This window comes from Apteryx rowi, unplaced genomic scaffold, assembly GCF_003343035.1.
Source record: "Apteryx rowi isolate R43461 unplaced genomic scaffold, aptRow1 scaffold_180, whole genome shotgun sequence".
In the NCBI taxonomy this organism is placed as follows: domain Eukaryota; kingdom Metazoa; phylum Chordata; class Aves; order Apterygiformes; family Apterygidae; genus Apteryx; species Apteryx rowi.
In genome coordinates this window covers 306,814-331,042 of record NW_020448086.1, presented here as the reverse complement: position 1 = coordinate 331,042, position 24,229 = coordinate 306,814, and the positions used below count along the sequence as shown (strand labels likewise).

Here is a 24,229-nt window from a genome sequence, read left to right as displayed (position 1 = left end):
AAGCAGCTAGCAGTATGTAGTGGGAAAATACTTGTAAACTGAAAGCTAGCCAGTTAAGTGCATCATGCGTATGTCTACAGGTTCCATAATGTAAACGTTGAATTTCCATCAGTACAACCAAAGGAAGACACACCAGACAAACAGCAGTTACCTTGTTAAAAAAATAAAATTCATATTACATGGAAAAATATTTTTGCCTTATTTCCAATGTATTTGTTTTCATTATAATACACTTTGCAAACTTGTTTCTAATACAGTTTTAGAATTACAAGTTAGCAGAAGAATTGTGTGAAATGGATTTAGATAGGAAGGCAGCATTTTTTCTCTATTAATGAAACCTTTCTTTAATGCTGCTTTATAATTACACTTGTGGCTTGGTGGATAATCTCTCTCTCATATGCAAGTCATTTGATTCCTCTGGTGCCTCAAAACACTCAGAAGACATGGACTTTAGCAGTGTGACTCATGCTGTAGCTTATTTTACTGCATATTCTATATAAAGACTTTCTTTGAATGGTGAGTGGATATTCAGTATCAAAGTGACAATAACAGGCTTTGTCTGTCTTGGTTCATTACAGAGAAAAAATCCCTGCAAAAATAGACTGGAGTGTAGGTCATTGCAAATTAGCTAACCCTTCAATTAAGAAGTGCTCTAACTTTAGTATTATCAGTGACCTCGTCTTGTCTTCTAGAAGGACTGAAAGTCTTATCCCAGTATGGCAATACACTTGCTTCAAGAATTAATAATTCATCATGCTGTCGGAAAAAGGATGAAGTGCATCAGATTACTTCTCAATAAAACCTCTCATTCTTGTATGAGGAGTATGTAAGAATGTTCCTGTATGTTTTTTATCACTGCAATAGCAATCAATGACAGTGCATTCCTAAGCCAGAGCTACCTGTTTCAGGTGCTTAGCACCCTCAACACTGAATTCCCCCAAACCCTGAGAAGTTGCAACTGTAGGACACTGGTGCATGGTCATAAGTGCAGACACTTAGGAGAATTGCTAATAATAAGAATTGAAGTTACAAAATAAGTTTGGGATATAAAAATAATCACTGCCAATGAAGATGATTGAAAAGTTGTTCCGTGAGTAGAAGGACTGAAAATCTCTGTTTCCTGGCAATTTGTGTCTCTTGTCTGCCCAGATGCTTACCATCACTTCTCTGATGTATTTAGGTGACAATGGACACCACACGTGGTAGCTAGTTTGGAGTTACACCGTGCCGATGAGCCAGCCAGTGTGCGTGTGCGTGTTGCCAGTGAAGTGGAGGACAGAAAGTTCTGCCGTCTTGTCCCTTAGTGGTGACACTATATTTGGGACCTCTCTTCTATCTCTAATTTTTATTTAACTTCTAGGACGTTATTTGACCCTCTTTCAAATTTGGTTAAAATTGTCCACTGGGAGCAAAAGTTACTGTAAAGAAGGGAGAAAATGGAGGAATTACCTGACGGGCAAATTGGTTGCTTTTCATTAGGAAACCAGGCCAAGTCTTTGTAACCAAAGTTGTGTTGAGGAGGTCTGGCACATTGTGGCCACAGTTATAACACAAAGAATGATTAAAGTTTGTAAGTACTCTTGTAGTGCGAAGGCTGAGGAAATTATCAGAGACTTTTCAATGTAAGAGAAATTAACAGGAAAAGATGCTCTCTCCTCTGCAAAACCAGAGCCAAGATTATTTACTGCATTATTTACTGTATTTACTTGCATTAACAAGGCCTTTTGAAAAAGAATTTTGTAACATCCTTGTTGAATCTCTCTGAATTTTTAAAATGCATTTGTGCAATATAAATTTTAAACAACCCATTCACCTTCATTTGAAAATCTACTGAAACAGTATGAAATCATAGTGCAGTAGTATTGTACAGTAATATTTTTCCTCCTCTACTGAAACTGAACTTAGTTTGCTGTCTGTGTAAAAACAGCATGTTTATCTAGTACTACTGTTTGCTTTGTGTTAATATTATGCCTTGTAAATACTTTGCTTCCAATGGGTTTAGAACAAGAGCAGCCAGGGTTTGTAAGAAGCAGGTGGTGGAGCCTCCCCAGCACAGCCTGGTGGAGTTGTTTTCCTACCTTTATGTCAGCCTTTAAAGAAAGAACTAAAATCTGATTCCATAAAGGAATAACTGGAAATGCAAAGATATCTGAGAAACAAATAATTGAAAACAATGGACTAGAAAGATGTTTTACTTTCAAAACTAATTATCTACTGTATGTTTTGGCTGTATTAAATCTTCCCACCTAGTGGGGCAGGTTGAGATTTCAATATGCTATTGAAATTATTTTTAGCAGTGTGAAAGGTGGGTACCCAGAAGAAGTGACTGTTTACTCTAGTAGAGTGGATGCAAAAGTTCAGAAAATTGGTTCAGTTCCTAGTGAGCTTGCTATCAAATCCGTCATTTTTAAAGCCAAGTATAAGTTTTAGAATATACTTCTAAAGGCCAGGTCTTTCAGAATGGCAAACTAAACCCTGCACAGCATCTTTTAGCCAGTTCCACAGAAATTGCCTCTCCCCTGAGAGGCGAGTACCTGGGCATTTGTGCTGACAGGCTCTAGATGCTCTCACTCAGCAAGTTGTTGCTGGAGGATTCTCAGTGCTCAAATCAGCTTTTCTCACTGCCCCTCAGATGTGGAATTTTCTTGCCAAATTGCCTCATAAAATTGCTGTTGTTACATATGTAATAGATGGCTGAGTTTAATGGTCTGTTAGTGAGTCTTCAGCAGACCCCTTTCTCTTTCACTTCCGGCTGGTTGTTTACTGTTTTCCGTCACTGTCATGGGTGAAGTCCTTCCACGTAACTATGGAATAGCAATGTCCCTTATGAATCTGGTTATGTTAAGTTTAATCTCTGAGATGGTGTTGGCTTAGTTTGTCTTTATTAGTTACCTCCCTTTTTGGCAGTATAGTTTTAGTGCAAGAATGTATCAAACATCAATCTTTCAAACGGGAGAGTGTTTTGTAAAGTGTTTCTGATTCAGCCTTTGGATGTCTGTCCTAGGATGAATGCCAAAGCTGTGAACATCTTGTCCTCAGTTTTCTCATGCTCAATCTCACCTTATTTTCTTTATTTGAACAAAAATTCCTAGTGAAGCATCCACTTCTCTCATTTAGTTAATTTGTGCTGTTCTGCCTGCTTGCATCCTACCTCTAACTGCACTGGGAGCCTTTGTGGGAGGAGGAGGGAGAGAGCTGACTTTTTATTCTTTATGTAGAATTTAGCAAAGCTGTACCCCAGTCAAGCTGACTTCAGGGCACTGTTGCGTAGAAGAAGAGATTTCCTTCCATCCTTTTCCTTCCATCCTTCTTTTTCCAGAAATAATTTTTCTTTTTTAATTTAATTCAGTACTTTACCCTTCATTATCTTGTGAGTTCTCTCCATTTTGTCACATTTCTCATGCTTCATTTTTCTCTTTTGATCATGTGTAGGCTCAGCCTTAATTTCTCTCTTTAGTATTTTGTCCACTTAAGAAATCCATAGTGCATCCTCAATATTGTGACCATCTGTGTATCTCAAGTGCTGTTTTAGTCTTAAATGTGGYAGATCATAGTGAGAATGAAGGCTGATAATGAGGAATGAAAATCAGAGTGACTATGTTTTGTGGTTATATATTGCACTGTGAAAGAAACTCCTGTTCAAAAAATGAAATACAGCAAACAAAAAACCAAGACTTCTCAATGCAAAATTCCTTCCCACACTGGAGTAATCACCTAGTCAAACTAGGCTACATGCTTGATGCTCAACTTAATCTGCAAAAAACCACAATCCGAGTAATTTTTAAATGGTAACCAAATGGATTTGGATTATTCTTACCAGGCTCAATTCCTTAGGGAGAATGTTATGTAATTTCTATATTCATGCCACTTCTCAGTCTCAGATGACTTTTGATTTTTGAGGCAGTTTGGACTCTACTGGGATTATACTATTTTAATCCTTTAAATCTCAGATTTTCTATCCTGTTTTCTTCTAATTTTGCTTATAGTTGACATCACAATGACACACAATAAAAAATAACAGACACAAACAGTGGTTCACTATGGAAAATAGAAATTAAGCTTGTGATTGGAAAATCTGCATGTTTGCAAATGCCTTCATGCCTGCTTTGCAGGCTTGATGCTGTATTCTGTGCTGATGTTCATCTGGATCTGCAGAAGCCTTAAGCCTCAACTGTCTCAAAGACAGACAGATCTAATGAGCCTAGACTCTGTCTACTGTGAAATTGCTTATCTGTTTCTAAGATATCAACATGTACTTGAAGAAAACCAGTGGAAGTGCTTTCTTCAGTGGCAGCAAGAAGGAAGACGGGAATTCATTTATTAAGCGTGCCCATGGGCTACTTCACATTTTCTCTTCCTGTTTTTTTTTCTTTAGTGTATCATCATCTCTGAAATCTATCCACTCCTTGTAGTGTCTCATCTGTTCAGGGAACTGTGGTGTCTCCTTCTAGACAATCCTCCTTAACATTTTATCTTTCTTAAGATTTTCTGTTGTTTCCCAAGCCACAGTGTCTAAGCATTTTGAGACAAGTTGGATTTTCATTGCCAGACCCTAACTTCATGACTTTTTTGACTCTCCTCCTTCTCAAATAAAGGAGCTTCTGTTTAGACTATATATTCCACTCTGCTCCTGCCCTTCACACAATTCCTCCCTAAAGCATGTTCCTTTCCTTCCTCTTTTTGTTTCTTGTTACTTTTTCTTTTTTTTCCCAACATTTACAACTTTCAGTGGGACTTTCTTCCTTCTTCCCCATCCCTGTGTGTCTCCATCCCTTGTTGTCACCTCTCTTGATGAGTGCTGAAAATGTTTCTAGGGCTGAGAAGAAATGAGTAAAGTTAGTTTACTTTTTGCTTAAAGAAAAATAGCTTGAGAAGCAGCCTGCAGCAAGAGGCTGGAGGTTACAATTCTAGAGCAGCATTTGGTGTGCTGGCTTTTCTGTCTTGGTAGACAAGATTGCTGGGTAAATAAAGTATTTTTGGTTTGAGGAAGTTGCTTGTGCTGACTTCAGTCAGTGAAAATCCTTGAAAGTGCCCCATCCAAATAAAGTACGGCAGTTACATTGCACATTGTTAATGCAGTTTACCTAATCCCTGTGTTACAGCACAGCTCGAACCACATTATTAATGTTGTTCGTGTTGTAGTGTAAGCAAAGTCCATCACTCTGGTCCAATACGTCTTTGTATCGTTGGATAAGGTGCTGTTGTAGAAGCCTGTCAGAGAGACTCTGCTTCACAGGCCTTTGTACAAGCTTCAGACAGGATGGTGACTAGATGCTGGACTCTGAGCGTGGCTGTAAGGCAGTGAAACCAAATGTTGTGTTACAAAATAGCTGAAATACCATTCTGAACACGAGTGGAGGAAGCATCACAGGTAGCATTTATTATGCTACACTGTATGAGAGGGATCCCTTTGGATTTGGGCATTTGGATCCATGAGAGATTTATCCTGGCAAGATAACTCCAGTGGTTCCATTGCACTGACTGCTGGCTGGGGTGGGAGGACCAGGTATTTTGGGGTCCTGTTAAGTGATATTAATCTGATTGTGAGTTGTTTTCTGTGTCACAATGCACTGTTTTCCTTGTACTAGAAGGATCAGACTATTTTCAATCATAATCCCTGAATTATAATTATTCAGTTTGTCTTTAGGTTTCTCCCCTTTCTTATTTTGGACTGTACTTGTTTTGATTTCACAGCAGTGTTGCTAAGAGAGCTGCACAAGCTGCTATTAAAGCAGCTTACTCTGTAATCTAAATAATATTTTAAAAAGCATTGAAGCATTGAAGCTAATATTATAAGGGAAATTCCCTTGTATATTTACTCATTTGCCAAATATCCTCATTGTTATTAGGCACAATTGTAGTAGAAATGATCGCTTTGTACAATTATCCCCAAAATAGAAGGCTTTAATATTAGAAGGGTGCTGGAAGTTGTTATGTACCTGTTTCTGTGAGAAGCAAAGGCACAGTGTTAGAATGACCCCACTGAACTCATTAAGAAGGTTATATTGATTTTAGAGGAATTAGTATTTAACCCAGAGTTTCATTCTAGATGAAAACAAGTTTCTAGACCAATGCACTTCTGTGCTTGGGGTTTATAAATATGAAAAGCAGAGATCCAGTTCAGCTCACCATTTTGCTTTTTGTTTCAAATCTCCATTTAAAAAATGTAAGGGGGAGGGAAGAAAAACGTATTTATGCACAGTGGATGAAATTCACTGCTGCACACAGTGCTAACAGAAGGCCAGTGTGCCATTTAAGTTGCACTTAAAGCCTATTTTTAGGACTTAAGCACTGCATAGACCTTGCGTTGACCTTATAGAATTTCAGTACAGAGGAGCATGACTTCAGCCCTCTGCTAGAGCACCACCTGCACTGCAAGGTTTGCTACTTTTCCGTGTCTTAYTGATGCATACCTAGTTCCGCAAAGATTTCTTCAGACAAAGCCTTTTGTATCATACTCATGCAAAGWTATATTGGTCATGTGAGTCCGGCCTTCTGCATTTGGGAGGCAGCAATGTCAGGGTGAATCAACTTTGTTTAGAGGCTCTTGCTGACTTCTGACTTCTCTAGTGCACGTATTCTTCGCTTTTGCTTGCTATGAAGATGAGGATGTGTGATCAGAAACAAGACTTATATGTTGCTGCAGTTACAGAGTTTACTGTTCTGTCAAAGCACTTTGCCGACATAAACCTCTTCCTGGTATGACCTTTTATCTCAGCTGAAGCTCTGCTCTGCAAAAATGCTAAGGATCAGTTTAGAGAGAAGCAATGGAAGAAATAGTGTAGGAGGTGGCCAATAGATGTCCAGGTGAAGACCTGAGAAACACCAGCTTCATCCCTGTATTTGTAAGTTGCTAATTGTCTGCCTGTGACCCGCCTTGTACACTGCCTTCTTGCATAGTGCACCCACCCTGAGCTCACCTGAAAGAGAGCGCCCTTGGTACTCCCATCATTAAAACAGTATATCTGAAAATAGAAGGTGTGACTGCCTAGGGCTAAAAGAAAGGCTTTTGTGCACAGAACTTTAGCGAATTGTTCTTGGAATAGGTTTCCCATATGTAAATGGCCCATGTGATGCTGTCAGACTTAGCTAGATCTAAGGACTGTCCATGTGGGTTTAAAGGATGGCCATGGTAGGAAAAATGATTATGTTAATATAGTGCTTTTTTCTTAATCGTTCTACTCTTTGTTTGTTTTCAAGTCATATCCATTGACTTCGCTAATAAAAATGCAGGTTTGCATTTGTTGGCTTTGTAGAACAGTCTGAAGGGGAGCGAGGTTCTGTTCTGCTACTTGCATCATTCAGAAAATTCCAGCTAAAATGTGATTTTCTGCATCTCTCCTAGAAGTGATAATGAGAGAGGAAGAAAGGAGAACACAGCTTGATTTTCTGATCTTGTGTTGAATTTGAAGTACTGGCTCTGAGAGACATCATCATCTGTTTTTAAAGTGAACAAATTCAGCATACAGAGATCACTGTAAGAAAATACGTATGGAATTGCATGATGCTCTTTTTCAGCCACTTCTGAAAACTTAAACTTCACGTTAAAGGGAGTTGAGTCACTAACGTTTTTTTTTAATGTAAGTACATTATATGGTACACAAGTGTAGTGAAAGAAAATACATGAATCAGATGGACCCTGTGTTCTTTTTTTTATGTATTTCTTTTGTCTTCCTTTAAGTAGGTACAATCTTTCTGATCCCTGCCTACCAACTCCTAATCCCCACCCAGGTACATTTCCTGAGTGGATTCCTGTAGGAGACAGAATCAGAGGGCTGCATGATGTCATTTCTATATTTAAATTGGATGGGGCAGAATAGTCTGTGTAATTTGTTCAATCATTGCTCATGCTCTAATTTCCTTGGATTTGATTTTTGCAGTGCAGTCTTATCTTCAGGTCTCTATCTGGTAGCCAAGTCTGCTATTTGGCATGATTTCAGTGAGTGGGGTGCATTTTTCTTTTCAACTAAAACGCAGGGGGATTCTGTGATCAAGCAAATTCTGCACACAGAGCTTTTCAAGCACAATAAATTGATTTAAGCAGGAACATGGCAGAAAAATATATGCCTTCAAAACAAAGAGCCAAAATAAAATCTAAAGTCTAGTTGATTAGAGCCATGCAGGAACATTTGGAAAATTGTAAATAGATAAATAAATGGAAAAGATGCAGATTCATGTACTATTGTATAGAATGTACTAATTCTGGGATCAGGATTCAGCAGTTTCACTACAGGCATTTCCTGTGCCTATTTTACCTAAATATTACTAAATGGTACTTCAGTTCTGCTATTTCAGGCCTTGTCTATCTCATTTTAATGGCTTGAATAGACTAATATATACAAGGCAGTCTCTATTCTGTAAGTCACATGGTAAAATATTTAGCCACATGTTTTATTTAATCTTTTTCCACAAAACATAAAAATGTATTTTCTCTATTGGTTCATTATTATTTTATTCCAATTTGTCTTTATAATTTCCTTTCAAAATACTTCAGTTTTGTTCCATTACCTGTACTTGAATTATGCTGTGTGAATCACAAAAGCAAGAAGAAACAATGTATTTAATAATATTCATCATACTTAAAGGTATTATCCATCCTAATCTGTATGTTCACGCAGTTTTTGCATGAAATTCCCCTGTGTACTGAGGTAAGACCACCCCTCAATATTCTGTCCTGCTATATATGTGCTTTATGACTTGAGCCTGAGTTCCAGTGCAAAAGCATGCAGTGGGGTCATACAATCTGTGGGTCACATTACTAATGAAGCCTGTCTTCTTACCGTGCAGAAGGGAATGGGTCACTGTACCCCACACTAAGGTGAGGTGTTAATCCCATGCAGACATATGTGCAACAAGCGCTCTGGCTGGAAGGCAGTCAAGGCCACTAGTCAGCCTCACCCCATAAAAAGAGAGGCAGAGAGCAACAAGCTGATCAGATCTGCAGACTGGGGGAAGAGTCTGTTGGGTTCAGCAAGCTCTCCCAACCCAAATGTTCCCCACGAGATTTGGGGGCAGACCTAACCTTGCCTGTGGCTCGGACATAAAACACTTTGGGCCAAGGGCTAGTGTTCTCTTGGTCTGGCTCAGAAAGAGCTGAGGTCTTGTCACATTGTTCAGCCATGTTGAGCATGAAGTTGTTTTCAGTCATCAGGATTTCTACTTGTCACTTAATACACTGCTGTGTGGTAGTAATATGACGTGCTGAGCTTCTCTTTGGAGATATGAGAAAGAATTACTGTGAAAAAGTTTTTGTTTTTCTTTTTTCTTCAAAAGCAACCTTCAGAGTGAAATTCATAGAAGTATCTGGGCAACTTTGCCATGTCATTTACCTGCCTGGGCTGCTGTCATTGCAACCTCACTGAAGAACCGTGTTTTGAGATTCACGTGTGTGGACTTGTTCTAGAGTGATTTTTGATCTAAATAACATTTTGTAAGTAAACTTGGCTTATTCAGCAGCTGGGAGAAAGACACTGAATGTGAAAGTGGGGTGGCTCTGTTACAGCTCATGGATCAGAGGAGTCAGCCTATGGCTGGAAATGCGGGTGTGCGCTAGTAGCTGTCTGGGCAAGAGACCTTGTGTAAATCCCTGATTATGGTTCAGGCCAGTTACACTCTGGCCCTGTCAGGAGACAAAGTTTTAGAGAGCTGATGCTGAGGAGCAAAGTTTGCTTCAAATCCTGCAAGCTTACCCTTATCCCCATATGGTTTTAGTTGCTTATCACAACTCAAATTTAGGGTTCTGTTGAAGTGATAGGTGTTATGAGGTTATATTGCTACAGCAGCTTCCAACAAGGATTTACTATTCAATGTCATACAGCCATGGGACAGGTCCTTTCTATGATTCAGTTAAGTGGCATTGACCTGAAAGGGATGGGAATTTCTGATTAAGATTTCTTAGGAGAAATACACTTACTATTTGATAAATATACTGACAAGGCAGTTTCTGAAATCAGAAAAATGTCAGTGAGTTTTCTGTGGGTTTCAGCATATAATACTGGACCATGGCAAACACGTTGTTTGTTTTTTTTCACGTTGTTTCACTCTCTTTTTTAGTGAAGTTCTATAAGAATATTAGGCAGTTTTTATTGGAAAACACCTAGGAGCAGTAGGTAAGTGGCTTGAGATTTCACTTGCCCGGTAGTTCAGTGAAGAGTGATCTTTGGAGCCTCAGGTCTGAGTGTGAAGATCTAGACATAGAGACAGCAATCTCTGCTTGGTTTGGGGGTGAAAAGAGGGGCCAGAGATCTTTTGGGGCTCCTTCCCATCTCTCAGTATTGTTCTGGAGAAAAGAAGAAGAGACAATGTACCATGCTGAGCTCAGAAGAGACATTATTCATGGCCAAAATGGTATGACTGGCACAGCCAACTCACAGGAAGAACAGAGCTGTACTGAGAGCATCAGTGATCAATTATTTAGTATCTAAAGAAAATAGAAAAGCTGGCCCACGCTGTCAAGCTACAGCTTATATCCCCCAAGAGAAACCATTTCGGGAGTATGGACCGATAGCACAGGAGGATTACGGAACTCAGGTAATAGTCAAAATACAATGGCTGATAAAATAGTTACACAAAGGTTTGAGAAGTGTATATGGAAAGGCCACCTTGGTGTTTGGCCTAGGATTCCTGGAACAGAACTGAGATTAATTATTTTGTATTATTTTGTATTACTTACAATTTTCTCTTCTGCCAGTGGTCATTGGTGGAACAGGAGGTAACAAAAGTGCATCTGGACAAGTGTCACTATATATTGAAATTTTTGTGGGGGAGGTTTAGAGGGAGAAAGAGAGCATGTATTCAACCAAGCATCTATTGTAATCTACAAAACATTCTCCAATGTTACAGGGCATCCACTTTTTAGTACCTTGCTATGTGTAGGTTTGCCTTAGCACAGGGAAGTGTCAGAAGGTTCCCTAGTGCTGCATGCCATCACTACCGGAGTCCTTATTAAACAGCTATTAATCAGATGCTGTTTGCTGCCTAGAGAACTGTTGCACTTGGGAGAGTATCTGATGTGGAACCCGGCTTCAAGAGCTTTATGCCAAGAGGTCGTTCCTTCGTCAGTCCGAGGCCTTCCCATTAGATTGCTGTGGTTTTGCTGCCCAGTGCGCGTGGAAAGAAACGTAGGGTCGTACACTTCTTCACATCCACCTGGCTTTTATTGGAGTGTTTGCATTGTATAGATCACTTTTTGCTCCTTCTTTCCCTGCCTTTATATGGGTATTAGTTCTCAAATACTTACCAACTGAAAAGATGTATTTTATATACCTTATATGCACTGGAAAAGTTTATAAGAGATTCACAGATAGCTTGCGTCAGTATTACAGTAATCGCCTTTCTAAACATTATCATATAAAATTTTTACCAAACTATGTTCATGGTGTGGAAGCAAATCTGCTGTAGTCATGAAAACCTCTGAGACTAATTGATTACCAGCTACCCGCAAGCACAGTCCAAATAGGAGCGTGCGAAGGGACATGCTGAGCACACTGAAATGAGTGGCTTTAAAATTCTTGGCATGAGAATTCACCCACAGCACATCCCCAGTCAGGGAAGCGTGTTACCCCCTTTCTTCCTTTCCCTTCATGCAGTTCTTGTTAGCACTCTTCTGTGGTTTAGGCTGTAGCAGTGACTGAAAAGGTTGGGTTAAATTTCACCACTGCATGGATATGATTTGGTCAGTAACTGGAACTGTCAGGTTAGATGCAGAAAGTGCCTGCTCTTTAAGCTATTGCACAATAACGTTTGTAAATTGGGAGAAATCTGAAGAAACAATGAATAGGTCACTGAGCATAGTTGTAAAACTTGCTGTCCTGTTGGATTTACTGATCTTGAAGACTTCTGGTAATAAACAAGCTTAAGATGATTTGATAGCTATTGTTGTCTTTCATAAGGAGAGCCTTTCCAGAGTTCATACCACCAGTGGAATGCATTCTCAAAAGCCTTTTGTAAATATTTAGTCTGTTAATCTTCAGGATCATTTTAAATGCCACCTACCAGTTCAATTTTGCTTATTGCATTTTCTTTTCATTTACAGATGTTATGGTAATAAGAGAGGTCTCACACTCAATATTGCATTTTCCTCATTATCTCAGCTTTGAGAGATATCATGCTTGGAACTTCATTACTCCATTTGATACTGTGAATCTTTATGCAGTTATTTTATGTCTCTCTTTGCATACTTACTTTCCTAGAAAACAGTAATCTGGCTTCTCTACAAATGAGTGTCCTTTGACATTTAATTTGGCTGATGAGCTGGCACAATTTTGGGTGTAAATTGTACCTCCTCTGTCAGTCTGCACCCTACAGAGGTATTATCTTCACAGGAGACCATGTGAAGGCAGTCATATCTGCCTTCCTTCAAGACAGCCATAGATACAAGGTAGCTTAATTTATACTGAGGTCCCAGCAGGAGTCTCAACAACTGAGCTTTCTGGAGGCATGTCTTGAATTACCTCTTCTGGTAATGCTGACTGAGCTGTTTCCTAGGCAGTGCTTCTCACAAGGCTGGCTGYACCAGTCTCCTAAATAGATGTATCCCATGGTATTGTAGGACTTTTGCATGGAAGATGGCAGAGTTTTAGTCTTTGGTAGCCTATGCTTTTGTTCCTTGTGGGTGTTGGCATCCAGAGCATGAGATAGGGCTGAATGTGATTAGGTGTCCATACAGACAAGAAATCTTCAGGCATCCCTAAAGCCTACAGGATATGAGTGCAAATAATACAGCATATAATATGGCAGTAGGTGTACAAGATGGGAGAATAGGTCCCTGCCTGTCAGTGAACATCAGACCTGCATCCAAAGGTAAATAGCGCTGAGGTTCTTAAAAAATGGCAAGTTTCTAAGACATGTATGGGATTCCAAGAACCCTAAAATGTCAGCTTTTTATAATACCTTTTTGTATCACTGCTTGGTGGTGTGCAGCTACGTCTTTTTTCTTGTGGCTGATACCTTATGTTATACAGGGCAGTTACATAATAGAGCTAAAAGAGTTGTGTTTTAGCAAAAGTGTGGAACTCTGCACATTTGATGCTTAATGTCAGAGTTTTACTGCTGTAAAAGTCATATATGCATTTGTAGCTTATTATACCTGTAAGACTTCTGTATGTATTTTTATTAAGTTAAGCCCTCATGCAGTTTTGCAATTGTATGGTGTATTCTATGTTTCATTTCATGAGAAGAATAGTCAGGAAAAATATTAGAGAATTAATCAGAAAGGCAACTGCCATGCTGTACATGAGTGGTGAACATGGCATAGGAAATACATACATTTGAAAAGTTAAAAGAGAGAATTACTATCACCCTACAATCTAAGTTCCTTATCAAAGTGGATTAAATGTTTTGGGACTAATAATTTATTTCTGGGAAAATGCTATTTTGGGGAAAAACAGAACAAATACCTGAGTATCATCCAAAAGGTTAGGAACAACAGAAAAAAATTCTCTGTAAAATTTGATTTTATCATATCCCAAATGAAACATTTCATTTTCCTTTTCTAAATCACGTTTCAAGACCAAATTCATTTAAGTTGCATGTTAAAATTTTTTAATTTTAAAGCCAGAACAAAACATTTATTTATTGTTTGAATAAAATGTTATTTCAAGACCTTGTGTCATATTTTCCTATGTTTAATTTTGTCAGCCAAAATGAGTATTTCCCTGCTTTATGTGTTTGGTTTACTTGTTGAACTGGGAAAATAATTATTTGTCACATTCTCCCTCTTGTTGAGTTCAGTGGAAGTTCCAGGCATAGGACTGGATGCAGAGTAGTGAACAGCCTGGAAAACAAAACAAGAGAGTTTTATCCCCAAATTAAGTAGCATTTATTTTGTGTGACTGAAGCACCAGGAATATAACATAATTTCTTGTGTTCAGAAACATTTTACTCCTGTGAGTTTTCAGCTGGGCTATGGCTGAGGTTTAAATAATATATTACTAAGCTTTAGCATGTAATAGCTCATCTAAAAATAGGATTGGTTTATTAAGATTAATGTACTCTTTGTAGCTTTTGTTATTATTTAGAGTGCAAGACGTTCATTCTTTAGTGCCACAATTGATGACATTTTTATATCCATTTCCCGGGAAAAGAAATGCTGAAAGGATAATTCAAGCATCCGTTAAAGTTCAGTAGACAACATTTTTAAAGTGAATACATCAAGACAGCCCCACAGAGCAAAGGATAAAACTTTTTAATTAAAATTGTTCTATGAGGGAAGTTTTGTGCCTCAGTTATTCTGTACGCTTAGTTGAAACCTACTTGACTTTAAAGCAGTAGTTTGTTCACGTTCAGCACACACTAAGGCCTACACAACACATTTTATTCATACTAATCATTAGCATCCTCATTGCACAAGCTTATTTTATGCCAGTTCCAAAAGGGAACTATAGTTGTTTATCCTTAAGCATGAGAGCAAGATGGTGTGATTGAAAACAAAAATGTCTCACTTACGCACTGAATGATTTCTACTTGATAAAAGGACATTTTTTCCTTGGTGCTATTTTTTATGTTCTGTGAGTTTCTTAACACTTCTAGACGGAGATTTATGTAAGCTTTGAACCTCATTGATCGTGTGGGCATTCACTGAAGAAAGATATCAGTTACTGACATCAGTTACAATTATGTAGTTTGTAGTGGTACAAGGGACATTGTTTCTACAGTTACAAAGTTTTGACTGATAATACAGTTTTAGTGTGTATGTGCATATTGGGTATGTGTATGTTACATAACTTTGTAGTTTTGAAAACCAGACTTTTGCTTTGTTTAGTGTATTGGAATTAAACATTTAGGGTTTTAGCCATAAATCCTGTATGTTTTAAATCTTGTAGAAAAGGTAGTACATGATTCCCATGAATTCTTAATTAACAGCCTTGCCTCTATCCCTAAAATAAAGTAGGTGGCAAGCTTGAGTTTGTTTGAGTAGTGTAATTTCAAGCAAGCTTTAAAACAGACTTTATGGGAAATCACACAGCTAAGTACAATATTGATTTATTAGACCCCTCAAAGTCATGCCTTTTGGGGAGGTTGAATAGGGAACTGCATGGGGTTGTACCAAAACTTCTGATAAAATAAAGGCAGTATGCTCTGATCAAGAAAACAGGCCTTGTAGTGTTAAGAGTAAAAACATGTCTAATGGGCTCTGTCATAGGTTGCTTGTGTGCATGTGAAGAACAAGGCAGCAGGCACAGATGTAAATACCACATCATCCAGTGAATGGCTTATACATCTTGTACCTGACTGAATTTGCCATCACTGTCTTTCAGAAATATCGACAGTATATGTCTGGACTTCTCACTCCTCCATATGGTGTTATGGAAACGGGCTCCAACAATGACAGTAAGTATGAGAAAATAGAAATCAGATGTTAGGGAAAAAAAAAAAAGAAAAGAAAGAAGACGACAATTGTTCTCCATTTTGGGGTATTGGAATTTTTGATGTTGAATTCAATCCAGTATTAGGACTGGGTTAAGATTGCAATAGTAGGAAATAATTTGGAACTTGCCTAACTGCATTCCCAACTGTATAAAACTATATACAGAGCTGTACACAGATCCGCGCTGTGAGTTAGACCTGTTGACTAAAATATACTGTATTTTGTCATATAACGTTTAACTGTATCTAAATGTTGCATGAATTCCATGAAATGCAGCCATGAGTCCTGTGAGTAGAATAAATACAACAAACTGACCAATTTTCTTAACTAGGATGGGCTACAAAACTTACTTGGGTTAATGCTCGGGCAGCTAGCCTGCGCTCATCATGCTGCTCTCTGACCTTAATTATATAGCTAAGTTAGTCTGGGTACGTCTCTGCCTCATGTGACCCCATGGCATAAAGGTATAGACATGCCTGTAGTCATTTGAATCCAAGGGAAGCCTTTGGTAGTTCATCACTTCTGTAAATCACGGTACTTTTATTTCGTTGTCAGAGGATTACTTAGATGTCAGTTGGGAAGAAGTCTGACCATCTGCAAATTTTGGCCAATACGTTATGTGTTCAATATGTTCTATTTGTGGAAGAATAGCATAGCATAGCATAGCTGGTTAGGGTAAATTCAATCCTGCCTTTGACTGCCAAGGGTTAAAACACAGCTAATGTCAAATGAAAAAAATATAACTAATTCAACTCCTACATACAAACTTCAAATACTAAATTGTGAGAAAGTACCGTGTTTAACAAGCTGTAGTTATAGCAATTAAACAAGTTAGCTCTTTTGTCTTTTTCATGTTCATAAGAGGAAAATTTTGCCTGAATAAGTATGGTCAAACATGTTTTACTGTTAAAAAATCATAGATTAGTGCATATGCTATCAAAATATTAAAACTGTCCAATTCCTTATTCCATTGGTAATAATTGGTACTATCCTTTGGTACTTAGAGAACGTACAGTATGTATGTACTTTCTGTATTCTTTTTTCAGGGATGCCGGACAAGGAGAATATGTCAAGTGCTCTTTGCCAAGTTTCTAAAAATTGTACTAAGGTAAATCACACCTAGTTTTGTCTGTTTTTTTGTGGGGGCTTTTTGGTAATGAAAAATGCAGAAGTACAGTGTTAAGTTGAGAAGAGCCTGGTGAAAATGCAAAGCATGTAGCTGATACATATGAGTAAAATATACAAATTATAAGCTAGCTTTAGACATGGTATCATAAAACTGAAGAAAGCAAATGGTTCAGAATCAGCATATTGCAAAGTGTACTGCTGCTGAAGTTTGTGTTACAATCTGATTGTCATATCTCTGTAAGAAAGGTGCTAAGAACATGGAAGAAAAGCATCCCCATGACGAGAACAGAGTATAGTCAGTAGATCATAAAATTCTTAATTAAATCTTATTTTAAGGCTTAACTGAGTCTTAACTGATGGTGGCCCTTTGCACAGGGTAAATTTTCTACTGTATTGAGAGAACAGCTTTACATCCTAGTTCCCCTTTGTGAAATATTTCTGTGTGTTCAGCCTTACCAAATCAGGACCCACATGAAATAACTCATGAATAATGCTATGCTGTCTTTAAAATAATCATAATAGTGGGGAGAAGTAGTGTAAGACGTTGTGAATGTTCATCCCTGTTCGGTTTCTTATGGCAGGGGCRAGAGTGTTACGGTTATATACAGTTGCTTGGATGCTTTCTTTGTGAATATAGGAGTTTAATTGGATGCATTTGTGTGATGTCTTTAAAAGGTTAAAGGATTTTTCTGTTAAATTGAAAACATGTCTTGACAGCAGATAAAGACAATGAATATTTTAGCCTGTTTCCTTAATGCTAAAATAACTACTTCCGCCTCTCCCTGTCTGTCTGTCCTGCTTCCTCAAGGGTACTGACCTTTCTTAATTGTCACATTTAGCCTTTATTAAATGTACAGCTGTAATGGTATGCAGTTCCTTTTTCTAGAGTCTTATTCATTAGTGCTATACCACTTCCTGATGCAGCCTTATCCTATATGAAAATAAATATTTTTCATGCACTAAGTAATAATTTTTAGATACTTAGATAACATCTTCCATTCTGTAATCATTTCACCAACATTTATGAGTATTTAGCTCAGTGCTTTTCCAAGGCATGGGCATTTTGGACTTAAGTTGCATGATCAGGGGTCTTACTTGAGAGCACCTAAGAAATCAATGCGAGAAGAGGGCATAGAATCCAAACCAAAAGATACGTCTTTCTCTTCTGACACAGATAGAGGGGTTCCTGGTAGCAAGCTAAAAGCATCCTCATCTTTCCTGGAAGAAATGGAATCCTTTCAGTAACAGTCAGTGATCCTCAGCCAGTATCACTGGTATTAAGAGATCCCTCTTTTACATGGCCTACAAGGATCCGTTCTCGTGTGGAGCTGCTGTGTGAATGGGTTGACTGTCATGAACTTGTGTTCCAGGATATGGAGATAATACATGGCTTTTCCTGTCCCTCAGTGCATGCAGATGGCTTCTTGCCAGTCAGATGGCTTAATGTTCAACTGAGATCAGTTCATGGCTGGAGAACTGATGGAGGAAAGCTGAGCCCTAGTAATGCAGGGGTCCTGCTCATAGAGAGTGTAAAGCATCTGCCACTGGGCATTCTTCTTTGAGATACACACTGACAGGTCCACAGTGTTACAGAAACTGAGCAGAGCTTTGTGATTAATATGGCTGCCAATAGCTGGGCTTTTTTAGCATAGCAAGACTCTTCACACACAAAGTAATGTTCACCTGTGTAGGAGAGAGAACGTGGCTGGGGCAGCCCCAAAGCGTTCAGTGACTTTTATGGGACTAAGGTCCTTCATGAACCATAATAACTTCCTTTCCAAGACCCACATATAAAACAGCCCTCCCACACTCTGTGCACATTTATCTGGAGAAAAGCTCAGAGAGCAAATATGTGACAGATGCTTGTCACCTTGTTTAATCCTGGAAGGAGCTCAGAAAGTCCTATGACAAATGTGGCAGAGGAACCTACGTAGCACAGAAATGGTTCATGAATCCTAGTTCTCCATTTTCACCATATGGCCGTATTTCTGTTTAATTATGTTAAGCGAAAGGTAAGTGCAACAAAGATGTAACTACTGAAGTATTTTGTTTACTGCATGGAATTTTTGTTCTGAAATTTAAACTGTACAATTATTACTGTGCTTATGCAACATGTATCTCTTCATGTCCTCATGTCAGTTTTGAATGATCAGGAAGATGGTGTGATTGCAGGGCCAAATTCCCATAAGTGTTGCCAGCTATTCAAAGTAACAGGTTACCAGAAAACAGCCCTGTGTTTGTGTATTTTAGAGTGATATGTGTTTGCCAAAATGGCTACTGGATCAGTGCAGGAGCATTCATCCAGGGAAAGGGGAGTGTTTGGAGGGCATCTTTAAATTCCTTTATGTATTTATATTGCCAGGATCGTGCCTGCTGGACTGGCAGTGAGTACAGCTCAAGAGAGGCCTGCAGGCTACTCTGTAATGGCCAGAAAAAGGCTGAGAGAGGAATTTCCTGAGATTCAGAGAAAGCTTCTCAAAATTGTTTATGTGGCAAGAAAACATTATGCTCTTAGACAGAAGGAGATAATGTAATTTCTTCAGTAGTTCTGATTATTGTGTAATTTTCCAGGGAAGTCTTTAAACATTTATTGGGACACCCAATAAATTTGATTCAGATGAAGTCTAATATATTCTACTCTTCAAATATGAAATGCGTGATTTTCTTTTTTAGTTAGCAATGAGTCTTTTACAAGCACTGTAATAGATGATTTTCCATATTTGCTAATTATTTGAGTTTCATCTTCATAGCTTAATTTTTTCTCTTGTCACGTCTATTCTTTTTTGATGAGTAACTTAAGATTTTTCCTCTAATGTATGCCTTGAAATTTTCTCACCATATGGGGATGTTTGGTTTTCCTAGCTCATTAAAATCCATTAAAAATTTCTATTTGGAGAAGGCAGCAAAAAGATTTTCTTTTACCAAACAAGAATTCATTTGCATTTAGGGTTACATAATTGCACATCATTTAATGCAATATAACAGTTAAATTGAGCATAAAATACTGAGACAAAGTATGTTACTGTCCTCAGTTATATTTTGGGGAATGGAAACAAAATAAATTTAAGCTGTCTTGCATAAGGGAAAATAACACAGCTTCTGTCTTTCTAACTAGTCAGTTTAATATCTCCACACTAGCCTTTCTAGGTCTAGCTTTTGAAAATTCTCGTGGGATGGATCTGGCTATAACTGGTTCTGCTAGGTGAATATAACCCTAAAGCCAAAATGACAAAATCAATAATAATTTCAAATACATTTTTGGAAAAGATACCGAAGAGTACTTAGAACACAGGGGAGGTCGGGTTCCAGTGAGCAGACAGAATAGAGAGCAGTTATGTTTCCATGTATTACCAACAGAGCTGGCAGCAGGGTTACTTGGTGCGTCCCAGTACAAGATCCTGTTTTTACAATTTTGCCAGTTTTTCACTATTTACGTTGAATTTGCCATGCTGAGAGTATGCTTCTGGCTGATTTTTAARTTGAAATAGATCTAAACCTCTCTGACATTGAGGATGTGGGAAAATACACAGAACATGTTAAATAACTTTTCCCAGTGATATTCCAGCAATCCTGAGCTTTGGACCAGGAGCTGGACATTTGAGGCTTGCTCTGGCAGTAAGGAGTGCCATTTGTGACCCCCTACAAAAATAAACCATATCATAAAGCCTTGAAAAATCTTGGTTGAAGTTGGCTCACTAGAGGCTTGTTACATTTTAATTGCTAGCTCGTGCAAAGATGCTGTGTGCGTTGTGCATGCTGAATTCCCACACTGTGCTTCCTTGGTCTGGGGCTACATGTGCCTTACCATGTCAATACTTAACAGTATGGTTTTTATTGCAATCACTCCTTCTAGTTGCTAAAGCAACGTTTTGGTTATCACAGAGCCAGACACTGTAACAGAAAAGTGCAGTTGTCTCCCCTGTGCTTTTACCCCTCTACTGATGCCCCAGTCGGGAATGGGTAAAGAAGAATTAGCCCAGTCTTCTCAGAAGACAAGACAAAGATGGTTTTAAAGAAGAGGGCATTGCAGAACTGACTTGAAATGGCATGTTGGTCGAAAAGGTTGAAATGGATGTGAGTAAGAACAGAGGACAGACCCATYGAGGGCACGAATGTCCGCTCTCCTTGGAGCTTGGTGCTGAGCACTTTCTTCTGCTGTCAGCAAATGCCTGTGAAATTCCTTTGCAAATGGAAGATTCTTTTCCTAATAGAGCATAGGAATGATCCATAGAAAGAGCAGAAATCTGAGATCAATAACAACTATTCTATTTGTTCATTGAAAACATGCATCTTGAAAGGAGGAAAGTGCTTTCTCATCTCCTTTGTACTGAGGAAACTGTCCTGAACACAGAAGACAAGTAGATTAAGTTTTGCAAATTCATACAGTTATTCTTCTTCACAGTTGAAGAATATATTTTTTTAGAAATCTCTACCTCTTTATGTTTTATTTCTAATACCTTTCCTATTTTGTCTTTAGATCTCTGTTGTGATAAAGAGCTACAGGAGCTCCCTCTAGTGCACAAAGTAATATTGGGAAGATGCATAGAGATAAGGTCTGCAAAGCTTACTCATTAAAACGTTCCTTTATGTTTTTCATGTAATGAGTTCAAATCCTCTAGACTGAAAGCTTATCAGAAGTGATTTATTTGAAGATTTTTTTACAGTAAAATTTCTTTAAGGCAGGCTGAAATACTTTTCTGAAAGTCACCTTTTTGTCTGTCTTCTTCCCTGATTAATTTGATGTGATAAAATGTAGATCACTATTCTTTACTGAATTTTCAATAAGGCTTAGGTGCCTTGCTGATTTTGATGCATTTAAATAATTGAAATAACATGATTGTGAAAACATAATTTGCTATTTTATCAACTCTATTTAATCAAAATATATCTAAAAGATATTTTGGTTGACAGAAAAGGACATAATGAAGTATTAATCCTCAAAATGTTGCCATTTTCAATGTTGCCAGGCAAATGAATATTCACTTATTTCAATTTTCAAGCACTTAACTATAGCTCTGGGCACTTAAAAGTATACTGTTTGTAAAGATGACATTACAATTCAATAGATGTAGCCTTGAAAAGCCCACACAAGACACCAGTAATAATCATGTTCATTCACCATATTAGCTACTCCAGCCATAAACACAATAATTTCACTTCTGATTTCCCTATATTTCAATTTACTATTCCCACATGCCCGGGGAGAAAGCATATCTTTTAACATATTCAGTAGATTGTCAAATGTGGAATTGATAGACCATTAGCAGAATGCTGTGGGAAATGTTTCACATGCTCTTGAGATTCTGAGCCTGCAGAAAAGAATAACAAAAGACAGAGCAGGAAAGCAAAGTGTTCTAGCAAGATTATAGATGCAATGACAAGGTGTTTGTTTGGAAGTGGTAACCTCTCCGCATTCACATGAAAATTGTGTTTTAACAGAATTGATTTTCTGTGTGGATGGTTTGTATGACCATCTGCTGATATGTGTGCGTTAATTCTTAACCTCTCTTGGGCTCTGTGTCAAATTCTGTTGTCTCCTATACAATGTTAGCATAGAGTTTAAAAAAAAAAAAAAACCCTTTCATTTTCTKTTTTAAAGTGGCTGCATAAAAGCACTGTATGCAAATATTTGTAAGTAATGTCTTCATGCAGTCCYAACTCTACCAATTACTTTTAGGGGCTGCTCTGATATTCTGGCACCAATTTCACATATATGAAAGTAATTTGCTTAGAGGTCTGCTCAAGTTCTTCATTTTGCTCTGAGTGGAAGTGCTCAGGGTTCAATCATTATCACAGTCTGTAACAATTTGGCTAGTGTAGACACTGTGCATATAGTCCTTGGCAATGAGTCACATGGTGACAGCATATGGCAGGAGAGATAACAAAGACAGGAGTGTGAGATGAGTAGGAGTCTGTGACAAATACATTTTTCATACGTTAGTAATGAACTTCATTGTGAAAAATGCGCAGGTCTTTATATGTCACCAGAGCTCTTTAATGTAAATAAAACTGTTAGAAAGGCTGCAGGTTTACATAAGTAGGTTTTGCATAATCTAAATTGTTGGAGAACCACGAGGGACAGTTTTGGGACATGACTATCTCCAGGTCCAGCCATACGCAGATGATACACAGCTGTACACTTCCCTTCCAAATACCAGTGTGAATACGGATGCCGCAAAGAACAAGCTTACACCATCTCATCTTCTGTTATCCAATTCAGCTGCCTGATAATCTATGAAATATCTATAAGCCATGACTTCGTTGTGTGTCCTGAATTCTGGAGTCCTTAATGGCAGTCTCTATTGGAAACAGTTTCTTCTGCTGTAGCTAACCACATAATTGAACTCCAATCTGACCAACACAGAACTAGCCAGAGGAGTCATGGGGTAAAAACCTACAGATGTGATTAGTCTCATTTGATCTATTACTATTTGGGAATAAATATCATTGTGGAGGGAAAAAAAAAACAGAATCCCTGATCTGGATTGCTTTGTATATACCAGTGTGTATATCAGAATAACTAAATTTCTACTCTTCACATTCTTGATCCAGTTCAAGAATTCCTGGTCCTGAAGCCCTTCCATGAATTTGGAAGAAAAAAGGACAGACCTAAGGATAAATAGAGCTGTTTGCAATGATAGTGAGACTGGTAAGAAGTAGAGGCAAGACTTCTCTTGGTAGATGAACTTCCCTAATTAAATTTTTTGCAGAAAAGGGCAGAATCTTACAGCCTACAGATCCTAAAGAAATGTTCTTTTTTTAAATGTTGTCCTCATTTTCTAACAGCAATAACAACACTGGACAAGGATTACATACATCTAGGTTTTTGGTATTTTGATTTTAAAGCATAAGCATATTGCCACATTTATCTTTGGAGAAGTTCAATAATGGAAGAATAGTGGATAATGCCCAATAGCACAGCTGGGTTGAAGTGTCAGCACCTTCCAGTCACAGCTGTGAAACATTTCTGGAGCAACCACCGACCATTGCTCAAAAATGTAAAACTAATCTTGGAAAAGTGTGTCTGTATCTATAACCTTCTTTAAGTGCTTTAAGGTCTTTCTGAGGCATTGTGAAACTACCTGCAAGGTCCAAATGTGGGTTTTATCATGAAGGAGGAGTGAAAAGATGAAGGATGAGGGGTAAGGGAGAAGGACCTTCTCTGCTGCCAGCAAAATGGTCCTTATACTGTGGTAAATGTTAGAACTAAACTGTATGAATTTTTAGTTCCATGCATTTTATTTCTGAGTTTTAATCTGTTCTCAACAGTATTTATCTGGAACAAGGGTCCCCTCAAGCAGCATTATCACAGTCTTGTGCTCCCCACTTCTGCCTTTTCTTTTTTTCATGTCAGCGTTTATTGCAGTTTATGTGCAGTTTTATGTATGTATGTATTTATGTATGTATGTATGTTAATTTAGAGCCTTGCAGTTCTCATTTACACTGAGTGTTGTGCATACAAAGGATGGGAGGAAGCTCTGCCCCAAAGAGCTTCCAGTCACATAAAAGATGTGGTGACTGTCAGACAGAAAGATGATCATTGCCTCACGACCTTGTAAGGCACAGGATTCATATGTGTTCATTCTGTACTTATCACAATGAGGTGCTAATTTCAAATGAGCTTTCTAACAAGAGCTTTTACTGATCCATCCTGGATATGATAATCCTAGAGAACTGGGAGTGGGAAGGAGAAGTTCAGAAATCAATAGATAAATGAAAAGCTAAGTGATATAT

At 38.2% G+C, this 24,229-nt stretch overlaps 1 protein-coding gene across 2 annotated transcripts in view; it reads left to right on the top strand.

Moving 5' to 3' along the window:
* Positions 1–24,229, top strand: part of RAPGEF4 (Rap guanine nucleotide exchange factor 4) — a 165,979-nt gene that overhangs the window by 68,264 nt on the left and 73,486 nt on the right. For both annotated transcript variants that reach the window (XM_026061444.1, XM_026061445.1), the window contains 2 exons: positions 15,258–15,330; positions 16,414–16,475. In XM_026061444.1, coding sequence (XP_025917229.1) covers positions 15,258–15,330; positions 16,414–16,475 — 135 coding nt within the window. The remainder of the gene's footprint in view (positions 1–15,257; positions 15,331–16,413; positions 16,476–24,229) is intronic.